Source organism: Perna viridis, chromosome 8 (genome assembly GCF_037379345.1).
Source record: "Perna viridis isolate PV_CMFRI_1.1 ecotype Kerala chromosome 8, ASM3737934v1, whole genome shotgun sequence".
Taxonomy (NCBI): Eukaryota; Metazoa; Mollusca; class Bivalvia; order Mytilida; family Mytilidae; genus Perna; species Perna viridis.
Genome location: NC_142452.1, coordinates 5,559,214 through 5,576,053, shown reverse-complemented (window position 1 = coordinate 5,576,053; position 16,840 = coordinate 5,559,214). Strand labels below are relative to the sequence as shown.

The following is a 16,840-nucleotide window of genomic DNA, read 5'->3' as shown; positions in this document are numbered from 1 at the left end:
AGTGAGTATCCTATAAATGAAATTGTTTCTTGTTTCAGAAGGAAACAGCCCCTGAAGAACAAACTGAAAGTGTCATAGAAACAACAGCGGTTACATCAGGTAAGGTGTCCGTAGCTTTCTCGTGAATGGCTTGTATGAGAGCCTGAAATAATAAGTTCACCCCAAGTCATGGTAGAGTCAAGTCCTTCAACCTTGTAACAGCACCTCTTTTTTATAACCACAAAAAAATGTGGTTATTAAATGCTATGGCACTGTTATTATGGTCATCCATATCTTGACATTTGATGTCTGGATAGTTGTATAGATCTCTATGATATGATATGGTACCTCAGGGTGCTGCACCATGAAATGGAGGCCTGGATTACCTTTAGGGGTTGTGACTGGAAGTGTTTTAATAATTATGGACCAAAAGCAAACATTCTCCCCAGATTTCTAGAAAATTTAACTTAAGTGAAAGTGTATGGGCTCTAATTACCATCGAAGGAAGGCTAGAATTGATATTTTTGGTTATAGCTACAACAGTTATGCAGTTTTGGGCTAGAAACAAGCATTTTACTGATGTCTGGACAGTAACTTTAGTATAAATCTGCAGGGACTGAATTTCAAAATTTTTTCCACTAGCTAAATTTAGCAAGTACTGAAAATTTACACTTTCTAGATTTATAGGCTACTTCTGGATTTCACCTATATGACATCTAGCAAAATTGAATTTCAACTTGCATTTAGCAAGTACATTTTGTATTTTCCCTTAAATTTAATCACTGGTCTGTATACTTGATATCTTTCTGAAATAGTTTTCCGTGGTGCTGTGTGCAACTGAGGGAAGGCCTGGATTAATTTTTGGAGTTGTGACTTAAACTGATTAAAAATAAGGAGCTGATAATGGGTTAGAATTCATAGGATCTAGTGTCATACATGAATGTTTCCATCTAAGTGATACACACTAGTATGTAATGTTTGTGTTCTAGTACATCAAAAGTAGAAAGAACAGGATAACAAGAATTATTTTTTACATGAATTTCTGTAAGAACTAGTTATAACCAGAGTACTGTCTCCTCCTACACACACGTTCTTGTGCTGATACATGCTGTAACAATTGCTCTGAGTTTTTCTATTGAATGTTAAAATTGTATGTAATAGGGTGTCTGAATCTTGTCTGGGGCTTTTATTACACATATCAAGTTATGCCAAACTTCTGTTGTAATATCTGAGGTTTTCTACACTAATATTCAGTATTTGTTAGTCTTCAGAGAAATGTGCATTAGGTTCAGAAATCTCTGCTGAACTTTGTGCCGATAATGTAGTCTTTTGAATGTTTTAGTGTTTCCTCTGTAATGTTTAGTGGATGTAATCTTGTGATGTATTGCTAGTTTTAAAAATATTTTTTATATCAAAAAGGTGTGAGATCATTGTCTTTGAATCATTTGATAAGAGTTCTTATTATGATAAAACTGTTGTTGTGTATATTGAATTGTCTTCCTTGCCTGTTTACAGGCATGAACTATTCAGAACAACCTGTTACTTTCTATCAAAATATTTTTCTGCTTTTCTGCATTAGCATATTTTATTCTATTTTTATAGGTTTTAAGTCCTCCAAAGAGACAAATATTGACCTTACCTATGTTAAATTATCAAAGCAGGTTGTACCTACGAAGAACTGTTGTAGACATTTAAATAGTAATATCTGCATAAATAGTTAAATAAGGTGTTTTGGGGTCTTATCAACAACTGTAAAATGCTTTATTCAGTTGGGTATTTGGCTAGCTTTGGGTAGTAAAATAGATTATCTATTATTAAATGCTTGGCGAGATTGGAAGTCAAGGGTCACTCACACTCTCTGAATATAATTTTGACATGCTGGAGTGCATTGTGAAGGATTAGGTATCCTGACTTGCCCTGTTTAGATCTGGAGATATTATCATTCACTATGGAAGGTAAATAGCTTGGTATTCTTTGTTTACAGGTGTATTCACCTGAGATTAATTAATTAGATTACCAATAATAACGTGTGGTGGTATCTTCACATGCAATGTTTATTTTTTCTCTTTACCAGACAAATAATATCTGCATGACAAGGTCAGACTATATTTATATGTCCAAGATTGTTAAGGAATCTCTGCATTTAGTTTAATGCTCTGTATTAAACATGAATTGCCAGGTTTCAGATTTTCACAGAAAGTTCATTTTCAAGAATAAGTTACTCATGAAGTCATTTCTTCTTTAATTTTCATGCTGTTGTTTCTGCTGACCCTGCATTAAACCAGCTGCTTTTGGCGTTACTTTTTGATAAAGATAGCCCTTTTCCTAAATAGATAACTGTTGTGAAACTCGTTGAAGCAGGGGTATTTGTGAGCTATATATATATATTTATATATATATTAAGAGACCAGGAAGTAGTATTACTGTTACCTGAGTGCCAGGATTTTGATAATAGACTTGTTCAGTATGTGTATTGAAGTGCTTTAGGTTTTAACTGTCAGTGAAATACTGATCTACCAAAACATGCATGATAATTAATTTTTTGGAAAAATGATTTGCCTTGTAAGCCCTTTCATATATTTGCCTGTAACTAATTTCAAATGCTTGTATTGTCATAATGTGACTTGAACTGTTAATGTTTAGAAACTTTCTATTTTGGTAACTCGATTAAGTTATTTGATATACATGTACATGCACTGGACAGAAAACAATGATGTACCTGTAACAAACAGCTGCATTTATTACATGCATAAAGCCAATTTTAGAATCTTATCCATTATTTATTAAAGGGCATAAGAGATAAGGAATGTCACCTTGGCCTTCCTGTAGATTCATTTTCTTCAAGTTATTCCTTACAGACAAAATGAGATATACACTTGAAGAATGCTTGGACTTACTGGAAGCTAGCTCAGAACATATTAAAGAATGAAAATACTACAAAAACTACCAGCATAAGAAAAAATGGTCACTGCAATTCCAGTGGGTGTGATAAGGAGTTCTTCTTTCATTAAGTACTAAATAGGCAAGATTCAGTGTAGTGCAATACTAAGAAATTCTTTAATTTTTACCTTGGACAGAGCTTCAGTGGTATAGACAGGAAATACTAAAGTTTCCTTTGGTGGCTTCAAAGAGTTTTACTGAAAATAATGTATATCATTTGTACCTGAAGTGATTAACTGTAGTTGATATCCCAAAGGTCCCTATTTAAAAAAAAAACCATTTGTTTATGTCTTGTAGTTGTTATCATACCCATTCTGTCCAATCTGGATATAAGGCCTGTGCCCATATAGATCCTGTAACACTCTTTCTCTTAAAGTTAAGCTTATTAACAAGTATTTTGTTACATTTCTCTCCTGTCTGTGCCAAAACATTTCTGTAATCAGCTGATGTGTCTTGTAGTATTTACCTGAGGGACTTGATTAATGTTAGGTATGATCACCTGTATAGTACAGAAATCTATAAATGTTATATTAAATCCATATATTCTTTAGAAAGTTTATCAGGCAGTGAAAAAACATGAATGGATGAAGTGATTGCCATGAATAATAAAGAAATAATAGAATTAATATACATAGATCTATAAGGGATAACCTGTGTAATTCATAACTTGAGAAGATATGGAATGTTGTTAGAGGGAATATGTGAACTTTCATGATATAGGTCAGAGGTTATCTTCTTGTTACAAAGAAGATGAATTATTAAATCTACCTACACTTACTAAAAAATCTCTGTAAGTAATAGAGACACCTTGAGGGATGACTTTGACCTCTACCACATCTGCTGAACTTTGATTACAACACAATACTACCTTCTGCAAATTTTTTTTGACAACAAATTGTGGGCATGACCTTAACCTAAGCTGAACTTTCCTTGTTTACATACTATCTACATGTATTTTTTTTGTCTCACATTGATACCCAGCAGTTTACATCTACTTCAGTTATGAAACAAAATCATTATAGTCTTATCTGTATTTTATTGTTACTATACTTCTAAATGAAGATAGTTAAATTATGGGGCGGTTCTTATTTATTCATTGTTAATTGAACATATATTTATTTATGCTACCGTTGTTGAGTTGTAACTGAAGTTTAACAAGAGAAAGTATAATCATTGTCTTTGGGAGATTTGGTCAAAAAAGGGGGAAAATCCTATCACATAGCTAGGCCATTCCTAGGATCTTTCAAATGCAAACCTAAGGTAAACAGGGTAAAATTTCTATGGAAGGAAAATTGAAACCCATGTCTTTAAGGGAATTCACAAATAGATGTATTTGTTTTAAGCAAAGACTTACAATGCAAGTAATTTAGTTATAATTATATTCTAAAAAATTATAACTAAGATGCTCCAGGTAACCTTTGACCTTTTGTTAACCTTACCTCATACGATTTGAGATGTCCATTACTACACAGGGCATCCATCATTTGACCAATTGTCCAAACAATTGTCATCCATTTTTGGGATAAATAGCTGCATCTTGTAAATAGTGGTATATTACACCATGTTTTCTTCCTCTCACATCTGTTGCCTTAGGATAAATTACTATCTTCAATTGTGGTGATGGAAGTATGTAGTCTGACATAGGTTATCTCTTTTGATGGGTTGTGATCAATATGTTTAATCCTTGAAAGTGGCAAAGCCTCTGAAGTTTTAAAAACTGTTGTGTGGAGAAGCTGGTCTTCTCTTATGGTGACAGTACAACAATGGAAATGTGTCACACCATCAATTATGATGTGTCGTAATCAATAAGTTGAAATTATTTAACTGACTAACTTGTATTAGTAGACAGTAAACCAGGTACCTTCACTTAGTTTTGAAGTTTTGATATAATCTACATTAAACCAACAGATGTAGTATGTATGAGCCATGTGTCCACCTTGGGCCTTGCATACAGGCTTATAACACTTTCCTAAGGCACTGGAATTATGTTAGATTAATACGGTTTATACAATATCATATTTGTATCAAATGTTTGTAGTAATCCAAGCAGTTGTGACTAATATTGGACATGCCTATAGAATAAAGAACTTAATTATTACCTAATAGCTGATACTATAACACCTTTACCATAGGAGGATATCTGGATACTATAACACCTTTACCATAGGAGGATATCTGGAGATTTTAGCATCAGTCACTGTTTCTCAGTGAAGTTAGAGACTTAAACAACAGCCAATTTCTTGTGTATAGATTGTTTTTGAGTTTTTGTTTCCTTCTTTTTGAGAATCCATTGTATATATCTAGAACCTTGATTTAATCAGGTCTAGACCACCTTATATTATCAGGAATTCAGAAGATTAAATGACAGTTACATAATTTTTTTTTATGATCTTTCCAACAATGAACTAATGGAGGGAAAAAACAGTGGAATGTTTTAAAATGAAATCTTTCCAAAAGGAGAAAAGGTTGAAATTGTACTTTGAACAGTATTTTGTCGTCACAATTAAGATTTACGATAAAGATCACTATTGACACAAGAAGTTTTAAAAAGACAGCAGTGTAGGAATTTATTGGATATGTTTTCTACTGTATAAAAACTAGGGTGATATGCAAATCTCAGAAATGCCGAAAGAAGTGAGAAAGTCATCATGGTATAATAGCTATGTACACCGTTTTAAGGAAGGTGATACTACATATATAACGAAAGGTAGGGTCTATTTAATTGACTTACCTGGTATTTGTTTGATCACATTTTACTGGTCAATAAATAGTTTGTATGTGGTAGACTGTTTAATAGACACACTTAGTACTTGTATATTGTTGTAAGTAAAGTAATGGTCTAGGGGAAGAGAAGTGGGCTGCGGTACTGTTGTAAGCAGGGAACTCAATATAGTTTTATGATGCAACTTGGGATAGTTGTTATTAGAAAGTCATTATTGTATTTCAACAATTGATGCTTTTATGTAAATTAATGTTGTTTTTCTTTGGCTATGAGTACTCAATTTTACTCAGATGAAAAAGACCAGCTGGGTGCAGTATATAAAAGTAATTTACTTCCTGCTTGGCAAATTCTTTAATTGTCCATCAGTAGTATATGTAATATGTTAATAGTAAACCATGGTTACTTGAATTGATGTGGTGTTTCCATTTGTATGGATTAGATTATATTCATTCTTTTAACAGTGATGGAATCAGGAATCTTCTTCATACTGGTCATTTATATCTGACTAATAAGTTACATCTGGTCATCTTATAGTTCCAATAATGGAATCAGTATATTAACAAAATATAGTAATGTAATAACTATTAATCAGTTGGTTACAATGGTGAGCTAATGCTGGTATGTTGACATGATGTTAGCTAGTTTGATTTCCTGTAATGTTAACCCTTTCCTTCATGATGATGCCTTTTGATGGCATTTTTTTGAAAACATTTTCACTTTTTCTACCGCTTGTAGAGGGCTTAAACCATAAATTTCTCTACAGTTTTTTTTTAGATAATTTGACTTGAAATGCTTACAAAAAATGACAATTTTTCAGCGTGGTTAGGGACCAAAAATAAATCCTGCAGTGGGGTCCCAGAGGAGGGATGTACCTTCTCTATTTGGGGGTTAAAAGAGGTGCTAGCCCCTTGCTGACAAGACAATCTGAGCTTTTTTGGATTAAATATGAAAAAGCTAGAACATTTTGATTTTTGGTTGGAATCACTTGTGTTACAATATGACATTTCAGTCAAATATCATGAAGGAAAAGTTTAATTTGCAATGGTATCATAAATATGTTGATAAGTTTCATTTTGGAATCAGATCTTGCTTAAAGGATGAATTGATTACTGGTGCTGGTTCTGATGGTTGCTGTTTTATTGTTTATTAGAAAAAAACTTAGCCGCAGATTACTGTGTAACAGGAGTATATAAATGTATATATAAATTTGCTGATGTACATTGCATTTTACATGAAAACAAATGTACAGTGCATGGTGTTACATAATGTTTAAATTGTGTTTTGCATCTTCTTTATGTAGAGTTGATACAAAATTAATGCAATGATGAATGTGGCATTTTTTATTAGCATTCATCCAAAATAATTTTTTTTTAGAGATTTAGCTGCCATGATAGATAATTTCATGGTAATTATAGATTTTATTACTGATGTTATTGAAATAAGTTGTCTTAGATGTTGCCCCTTTGTTACTTATTTTGTTATATTAATATCTAATGGTCACTGATGTTTAATAAATGTAATACTACTTACTAAGTCCTCACTAACATTAGGGTGTATTTGAAAATGTTGTATCACCTTGTTCATCTGTCCATCAACATTTTTCTCACGAAGATCTTGACTCCCACTGGACAGATTAATTTCAAAGTTGCTATGATGCTTTTATTGACGGGCCATTTGTTTATGTAAGTGTTTTTGGTTGCTGTCAGACATCAACTTTCTGTTTTGTGGAATTTTCTTCACTATTTGGAATGATAGAGGAAAATATGATCACCAAAAATCTTGCTCCCACTGTAAGATTTATGTTGCTTAATGAAGATGTGGGTTGTGGACTTTGTTTGCTGTGTGATTTAAACTTCCTGTACAAGTGGGAGTAGAAATAATAGCTTCGTTACATACTCCATGTTTTGTTTTGCTGCTTGGTACCCTTTGTGACATGAATTGTAGATTGGTATTTAGCTTTCAAGTTGTTATCAAAGCTATGAAGACAAGATGCATCCACCTCCTTAATTAGTTTAACAAGTTATCTTCTTTTTCGTGAAGAAGGTGAAGGACAGTTAACATTGGTGTGTAAATAGAGGATTTTATTTTTCACCAAATTTAATGATTGAATTATTGGTAAAATCAGAATTTAGTCCTTGAAAAATACCTTGGTGAATGTTGTGGTGACCTTGAGTGGCATTTAACATGAATAAGAACTTGTAAATTATAAGATATCTCCTAACTGAGAGTAAAGCAAAAAATGTCAACAATAACTTATAAAATAGAGCAAACATAACACTATAAGATGACAAGTTTTCTGTTAAGAAAATTCACCATTATAACATAAAAATGTTCCTCTGAAAAGGTTGGTTTGATGAGTGCAAAACGAAAGGTAAAGTATAGAAAACAAGTATTTATAGTTAAAGACTTCTTTTTTTTTCTGATCCTCATGGACTCATCTTCCTTTTTTGCCGAAGATTAGTTTTCGGCATGTCCTTAGAAATGCTATGTAAGTAAAAGTTACATTGAGTCAATTTACATATTTTTTTCTAAATCTTAAAAATATGCACTTCTTGTAGAAGTCTATACTATATGGGAATATAAATACAAGACTGGTATTGAAACAGTCAATGAGACTAGAAATCATAACAAATGTTCAATACAATCTATTTTCAGGTGATGGAGTAGTGGTTGAGAATGGACTGGACAATGAAGTTTACAGAGAGACACAGGAGAAAGAGGAGGTACAGTATTATACTGTGGAACAAACTTTACATTATTAGAATTGAGTCTCCACGAGTCAACGTTAAAAAAAAACAATCGGGGAGTGTTAACCTACTGTTATGTTTCTCAGAGTTAATAGCCCATTGTATAAGTCCAAATTGAATTTAGCAAGCAGTCAGGGGGGTTCTGTTATTACTGGAGTCAGGGGGGGGGGGGTTCTGTTATTACTGGAGTCAGGGGAGTTCTGTTATTACTGGAGTCAGGGGGGTTCTGTTATTACTGGAGTCAGGGGGGGTTCTGTTATTACTGGAGTCAGGGGGGTTCTGTTATTACTGGAGTCAGGGGGGGTTCTGTTATTACTGGAGAAGTGGACAATTGACCAAATATAGCAAGAATTGTCATACAACTGTAGAAATCTGGTTACATTATGATATCATGCTTCCATTTAAATATTCATCCATAGAATGTTCTTGTCCAGACAGTATCCCTACATCTTTATGAGATTGTACCACAGGTTATCGCCAAAGGAAGGTTAGGATTGATTTTGGTGATTGTTGGTAGAGCTGTTGTCTGGATAATAACTTGACTATAAATGAGTAAATCACATTGATGTTGTGCTAAGTGTCATTCCCCTGAAGGGAGACTAGGATTGATTCTGGGGCTTGTGATTGGAACCATTTGGCCATTATTTTTATTTGTATTTTAATTCTAAGCTATGTTACCCTATGTTTGACCAGTATTTGATTCACTCAGTTTACATAGTATAGAACTTGTCAATGAAAAAGTATGTGTATGCCACATCTTTGTTATTAAGTTCTTTGCTGTGTTTTAATCATGTCATGTATTTTCTAGTTGCCTGTTTTTGAACCATTTCTATATTTTACTACAGTGTATTATCTGGTTGAAAACTATTTAATAGATATACATAAATAATAAAGCTGGTATGAAAAGTCAATGAAAGCATGCAGCCTCAATGAAAGAAAAGATATCAGTCTAAAGTGTATGTAAAAGAAATCTGCTACACAATAAAAAGTAGTTGTCTGGCAGATCTTTTTTTTTTTTAATTATTTATTGATTTTTTAAGTTTTCTGTTGGGTCACTTTGTATGGTAGTAAGGTATAATAGACTGGAGTTAGTTTATGTATCAAGATAATATGTACTGATGTTTGTTTAACTTTCCTCCACTTGGTCAGAAGAATGTTGTTTTTGCCCTGTCTGTCTGTCACACTTTTGTATATGCAACCTGAAACTGTTTTACCCAAATTTGAGGACTAGGTGTCAAGTTTTGCCTTATACTGCAGTTTATTCTACTTTGTGCTTTATTTTCATTATTATCACTGAATGTTTGTTTCAGTGAATTTGAGAAAAGTATGCATTTGAGAGTTCATTATGTGTATAAATTTAAAAAAGTACATAATAGCATTCTGTGCATGTTTTATGAAATGAACAACAGTAAGATTTTTTATTCACACTAAAATTTCAAGAATGTATTATTTTATTGCAGGTCAGCTTTGATCAGATGTCCAATATCAAAAACAAATTAGAATCAAACAAAGCAGAGGATGAAGATGTAATTTACCGAGAGAGAAAGAAGTCAGTCCACGAAGAAATTGCTGATGCAGAAGGTGGGGAGTATGAGAATGAACCAGTAAGAAATCCAGATGTTGTGCGAGAGAGTGACAAAGACATTGGTGCTGAGCTTCCTGAGGTTGGAACAGCTAAGAATATTCTAGAAAAATTCAAACAAATTGAAACAACACCTAAAATGTTCAAACGGGAGATAACACCACCAGAAGTACGAGCCACTGGGAAAGTTGAATATGTCAGTGAACCAAAACCTGGCATCGAAATCGAAGCTCAGAAAATTGAAGGCGGTGTTTTTGAGAACCAACCTGTCCAGGAGGAAGATGTTGTTCACTCTTATGATACTGTAGAGGAAGCTTTGCCTGAGAAAGGATACGCTAAAAATATCCTGGAAAAGTTCAAACAGATAGGAACTACTTCTGGGGAATCAACACCTCAGCGGCGAGAACTCACCCCTGATCGTAATACCAAGTATGAGTATGTTAGTGAACCTCGAGCTGTACTGGAGAAATATGAGGGTAAAGTAGAGTCGGGGGTATTTGAAAGTCAGCCAGCTGGTGACCTGCCGGATATTATTAGGTCTGGTATGTCTAATGAGGAAGTCCTTCCTGAGAAAGGAACAGCCAGAAACTTGGTCTCTCGTTACAAGGAAATTAGTGATCAAGCTGCCTCTCCAAAGGCATCAGAGAGGAAAAGGGAGTTAACTCCAGATAAAACTGGTAAAGTAGAATACGTCAGTGAACCAAGGTCTGTTCTGCCTAAGTATGAGGGCAAGTCAGAAGTTGGAGTATTTGAAAGTCGACCAGAAGATAAGGAAGAAATTGTCAAATCTGATATGCAACTTGAAGACATATTACCAGAGAGAGGATCAGCTAAAAATATTGCTGCCAAATTTCGTGAGATTGAATCCTCTAAGTCTCCATCACCATCATCACCAAAGCCAAGGTTTAAAGAGGTTACCCCACCTAGAACTGATATTGCTGGTACTACAGTAGTTGGTGTTCTTGAGAGTACACCTGCTGAAAGAGGAGATATTGTCAAGGCCTCAGAAGGAATAGAGTTAAAGGAGGAAGAAATGCCAGTAAGGGGCATGGCTAAAGATATTGCCAATAAGTTTAAACAATACCAACAGAGTGCTCCTGCTTCTTCCAGAGGCAAGAAAGAGTTTACACCTCCACCAGAAGGAGGTGTGTTTGAAAATACTCCTAAACCTTCATTGCAAGTAGAGGTCCGTCAGGCGGAGAGTGGAGTATTAGAAAGCACTCCTTTGAAGAGAGATGATGTTGCTAGGGAGGAAAACTACTCAGCTGGTGATGTAGAATTCCCAGAAGAAGGTTATGCTAAAAATATGGTTTCAAAATGGAAACAAATGGAGTCCAAGAGCGGCAACTCCACCCCTGAAAGAAAACAGAGAGATTTTACTCCACCTCGTGATTATCCTATGTCTCCAAAGTCTCCAGCTGGTGTTGATAGCAGTGTTAAACCCAGCGATTTACCAGGTCAATACCAAGAACAAAAAGGTTATGGAGGTGTGTATGAAAACAAACCACAACACTTAGTAGGTGTTGTCCGTGAGGGTGATGGTGATATTGCTGAAGAATTACCAGAAAAAGATGCTGCTAAATCCATGGTTCAGAAGTTCAAGGCCATTCAAGAACAAGCAAAGAAAGCTGAAGAAGCTCCAAAACCAAAGTCAAGGAAGGTCAGAGTTCAAACTTAACAAAACACTTATGTTTTTTTAGTAGTTCAACATGCAAAATTAAAGTTCTAGTTACTCATACAAGTGAATATGTGGACAAAGGGAGATAACTCCACATACAAATGTATTAGTTTATTGTTGAAACTACTAAGAAAATAAGGTGTCTTAATTTAAATCAGTAATGTGTAATTGTTAACTTTACAGGTGAATGATTGTGAACACAGGAACTTTAAGATGTTTTGTTTATGTTGATATCCAATATATTAGAAAAAGGAACTGATATGGTGAAACGCATCATCCTATAAAAAATAGTAAATACTTAAGTCGTAATAGAGTGATGATGATCTAGAGTATTAGAAAAAAAAATAAATGCTGTTACATAACATTTCCTACTTTGTTCTTGACAAAGACTTTTGTTAAGGTTTGTGAAAAATTTTAGACATTACATTTGGTTTATTTGAGAAGGTTAGTTCTTGGAACTAATTAACATTAAAGACTTATATACATATGTATTGACCAATATGTTACAAAATCTGTAGTATAGAACTTAGTCATCCTCCCACAATCCCAAGATTTGTCTGTATCATGATAGGTAGTGTATCTGTAACACCTGGTAGATTTGGAGATAGAAGATAAAATTCTTCTGATTTCTTTTTGTCAATAGATGACTTACAACAAGTTTCAGGATGATAATAAGTTTGTGTTAAGTAATGTCTTATCTATGATCTGGATACACAAAAAGTTAAGTAATTGAAATGTTAATCTGGTTCACCAGTATCTGTTTAGTATTGACTGAAATTCATTATGAATTCAGCACCACTTAATTGCCAGACACATTCTGGGTAATTGTATTGAAACAGAGTAATGGTTCATTTTAGGGTATGAGAATATTGCAGTTAAGTTTAACTAAAAATCAAAGTGTATTTATATCAGTGGAACACCAAATAAGATTTAAAAAAATTAAAAAAATAAAAACATAAATGCTCAATGTATCATCATTATAATATTGGCAGACAGATTCTTAAATAAATCTGTAGTTTAAAAAGTTCATTACTTCCTCCATGTTCTGTTTTGTTACAGTAATTGTCACATGCAATCAAAGCTGTCTTTGACAAGTAAATATGAGCCATGATAAACACCCAGTACTTAGCATGTTAATTAAGGGTATATAATAATTGGTCCAGTCAGCTACTACAGGATGTAGCCTAGTCAGAGAGATATTTTAATCTTAAGGGCTGACATTTCCTTGTAGCTTGTACTTAACAGGAAATCTTTCATCAGAATGGTTTGTACATTTGTATCTATTTTGGTTAAATAATTTCTTGTCAATTATTGAAGTATTTTATTATAATTTTAAATAATTTATATATACTTGCTGAAAATTCTGTAGATGGTGGTTTCATTTTTCAATTAACCTACCCTACTTTTCATGGGAAAACACAGTCACTGTCCTGATATACCCTGAAATGTGTTTACATTGTACAGTAACTAATTAGAGAGTACATGACATGTACACTGTACCTCATATCAAAGCTATCATTAGTAGATTAGTGTATTTGATTTTAGAATTCAGATTCTTTTTTTGTGTTGTTTTTGGAAAGAATAGCATCTTGTTCTATCATTAAGCATCTTGTTTCTATAGCTGCATTATGTTACTAACACTGGTCAGTCCATAAATGATTTTGTTTTCTATAGATGGACTTGAAACAAAGCATATCATATTTCTGTGAAATTTGAGAAATCTTTGTTTTGATGGTAACTGTTTTAGGAAGTTCAGTTACTTTATAATAGAGGATTTTCCATGCTAATTAACTTGTTTAAAATGTTATGAAGAAAGGAACATGCAGTGACAAATGTCTGTTGCCATTTGGTTATCCTCAGGGTTTTTAGTGCAAGCATGTTTGTTGTTTCTAGGATTCACAAGACAGCAATGATTCTCCTGTCCATTCCAGCAAAAAGGTTTGTCCTCAATCAGATATGTTTGCAGTTAGATCAGAATAGAGCTCATTTTTATTATGCCATCACCAAAAAAGTACTAAAATGTCTAATTAAATTGATATGTCTTCAATGAATACTTTAGTGATATTTCTGCTGTTTATTATTGATCTCCAATCTCTGCTAAGCAGAATGTGCAATATGCGAAGAATAATTTTGATATAAAGTATTCCTTTTTAAAATTCTGTATGTTTAAAGAAATAAAACTTAAAGGTATCCATGAAACTTAGAAACATGTAATTTTATTTAAATTTGTCTTATTCTGATTTGACTGCTTTCAAATTTTTTATCTGTATTCTTTCTTTTCCTTGTTATGTATAGATATGGTAGTTATCTCCCTTTATTTATAGAATAATTGGAAACGATTGGTGTGGGCAAATCTCAGGAAAGCACTTAGAGAAAGTCTTTAAGCATTGAATCTTGACATTTTAGGGTAGGTATTGAAAGCAGGATTATGATTTATATTGACACTGAGGTGTAATACCTAGATAATATACTTTCATGATGTAATGAAACCATAACAATTATTTGTTAAGAATGGGAGGTAACTCTTATCTATCAGACACAGGGAGCTCTGGAATCTCTTGATTCAAAGTTGTATTATTCATCTGAAAAATTTCTGTGTTCTTTTCTATTTTATCAGTATAAACCCTGCATCCCATAACATATACATGTACATGTAACATATTCATGTTTTCTGTAGGTTTTCTTTATCATCAGAGATCCTTTTGTTTGTCACTCTAATTGTCATGTAACTTTAACCTAATTTAGTTGATCTCTTATTCTGACTATCTCTGGCAGATTAGTTTTATAGATCACTTGAATTAATATCACACATCATGTAGATCTATTAACACCACATACTAACTTTTGTACATTGTCTGTCAGTCTGTGTGGTAGGTACTTAGAAGGTTTTAGTGTGTACTTGCTTCCCTATTTCCAGGTTTGAGGATATTTTCTGCCTTGTTTCATAGTTGTATCATATGAAATCACTTCTCTTGATACTTTTGCATTCAGTGATGTTTCTTAGAAATTGTAATGGAAGTATAAAAGATGGTCATGTATTCTCACCCTGATGTCTTACAGTTCAGGAATCAGATTATTTGGTCAGATTGGGTTAAGTTGAACACTATTTTGTTGTAGTAAAAAATAAATGTTTATGTGAATTAACTATTGTGTTACTGACTGGGTTAAAAAAATGGAAAATTGTGAAAATTTTATTGTTTGTTATTTTTGTTTAATACTATCCTACTGAAAGTGCTTTTGATTTTAAATTACCTATGTTAAGTACTAACCATTAATGGGGGTGGTCTTCTGGGCTAATTTATTGTAAGGCCAGACTTTTTAAAAAAAAAATATTACATATTTATTCATCAAGGTTTACATTATTGTTTTAAATCCCTACCTCTTGTGTATTTAATTCTTAATATTTCCACTTTATGTACATCTAAGGTGTCGTTTCCATAATAAATTGTCTCATTACCACAAATATGATGAATATTAATTTTATTAATGCTAATTGACTAACAAGGTATGGGGGTGTAGAAGACAGTTCACTTGAGGTGTATATTTTCTTTTAAATCTCCTTCAATTAAAGTATCCTGTGTAAGGTCGAATACTTTGGCCAACCACCCATATAAAACCAGTAATTATTTCAATGGAATGTGTAGTCTGAGTCAAGTTTAAATTTCCCCTCAGGTTACCCCCATAATGATCAATTTGAAGGCAATTGATTTAGCTAGCTGTAAAGAGACAGGAAATAGTTTCTTTTATCTGACTGAATATTTGTTATACATTAGAATTTATTTAGTGTAGACAAGTGATTGACAATTCAGAGAAAAGTCAGCTGATTGATTATTTGACATTTGATTACCCTGTAGTGAACCCCTATAGTGATCTCCACATAACAGCTGTATTACAGTGGTTTTGTATGTCAGTTTGTTCATATGTGTGTGAAAGGATGAGTGCAATTCAGAAAACAGTTCAGGTTTGTTTTTGTCTTCACAAATTGTCAGTATTTTTCTTTGTTTCCTTGCATTTAAAGTCAGTTTAAAGGACAAATAATTGTGTAATTACATTTTCTCAATGTTCTTCAATTTAACTACATTTAATATTATATTTAAGTACATGTAATAAAGCATCAGACTTTCCCAATTACACATGATTAATGTTGAGAAACTATAGTTCATCATTCCTCCCTAGGTTTGTAATGTACCACTCATATCTTTCTAGTGATGGGCTAATTAAACCTTTGTTTTATGGGGTCCTGACCCTCCACCAAGGTCTGTCCAAGATTAATTGTACATTAGTTTTATGGTACATTGATAGGACTTGGTCATTTTAATCTGGTATGTATGGCAAATTATTTGATGGTTTGATGATCTCTCTGGGAGTGATAAATGGTCATACAGATTCTTCTATTTACATTTTTCATGAGATATATAAGCTGGTCCCTGTAGGTGACCCCTGATTATTTTTATGAGTTTCATGGATAAATGATCCAGCATTGCTTGTATATCTGTGGAAAGTTGTACACTGAAATCCTGATCCACATCAATTGTAGTTTATATCTCAACCCTGGGGTCTATGCTGACTCAATAGTGTATAGTGTCTGTTATTCATAATAATCATGTGACTTAGTATTGGCCAATTTTAGTTTTTATATATGCACATATATTTTTCACAAATTAATTGCTGGGCCTACAGCTTAGTATTATATAATGTTATCATATATGATAAAATTTAATTTGATGGGTTTCAGCTGTTATAATGCCTTTGTGTAGGCTTCTTATACTCCTTTTTTACTGGAGACCACAAGGTATTCCCCTGGATATACTGGCTATGGATGTATATGGTCTTTTTAAGAGCCCAAGGTCTAAACTTTCGCTTTTAAGAGAGTTTAGTTCAATGACACATGATGTATGTGATACAAAACCATAGCTGGATCATGGAGATTATAGGGACATGATTGATCCCTGGTATGTGACGGGGGTCCCTTCTGAACACCCCTTAGTTTCTGTATCCTGAACTGGGATCGCCTAGGCCTTCCTCCTTTGTTTATGAGACCAAAGGATCTTGCAGGTCAGATCTGACATAATATAATCAATGAATGTTTACATCCCATCCCAGCTGATTCATACCCAGTCATTGATCTAGTCAGCTGATTCTGTATTGATTTTACTGTCTTTGTTTTCATGTCTATTGTATGACTTGGTTTT

General features: G+C 33.3%; 1 protein-coding gene across 28 annotated transcripts in view; it reads left to right on the top strand.

The window, feature by feature from the left end:
- Positions 1-16,840, top strand: part of LOC148609070 (uncharacterized) — a 51,316-nt gene that overhangs the window by 26,821 nt on the left and 7,655 nt on the right. For 15 of the 28 annotated variants that reach the window (XM_088596053.1, XM_088596047.1, XM_088596049.1 and 12 more), the window contains 4 exons: positions 39-99; positions 8,297-8,364; positions 9,849-11,630; positions 13,542-13,586. In XM_088596053.1, the coding sequence (XP_088452179.1) occupies positions 39-99; positions 8,297-8,364; positions 9,849-11,630; positions 13,542-13,586 (1,956 nt within the window). The remainder of the gene's footprint in view (positions 1-38; positions 100-8,296; positions 8,365-9,848; positions 11,631-13,541; positions 13,587-16,840) is intronic. The other 13 variants (XM_088596068.1, XM_088596069.1, XM_088596070.1 and 10 more) reach the window with 1 other exon arrangement.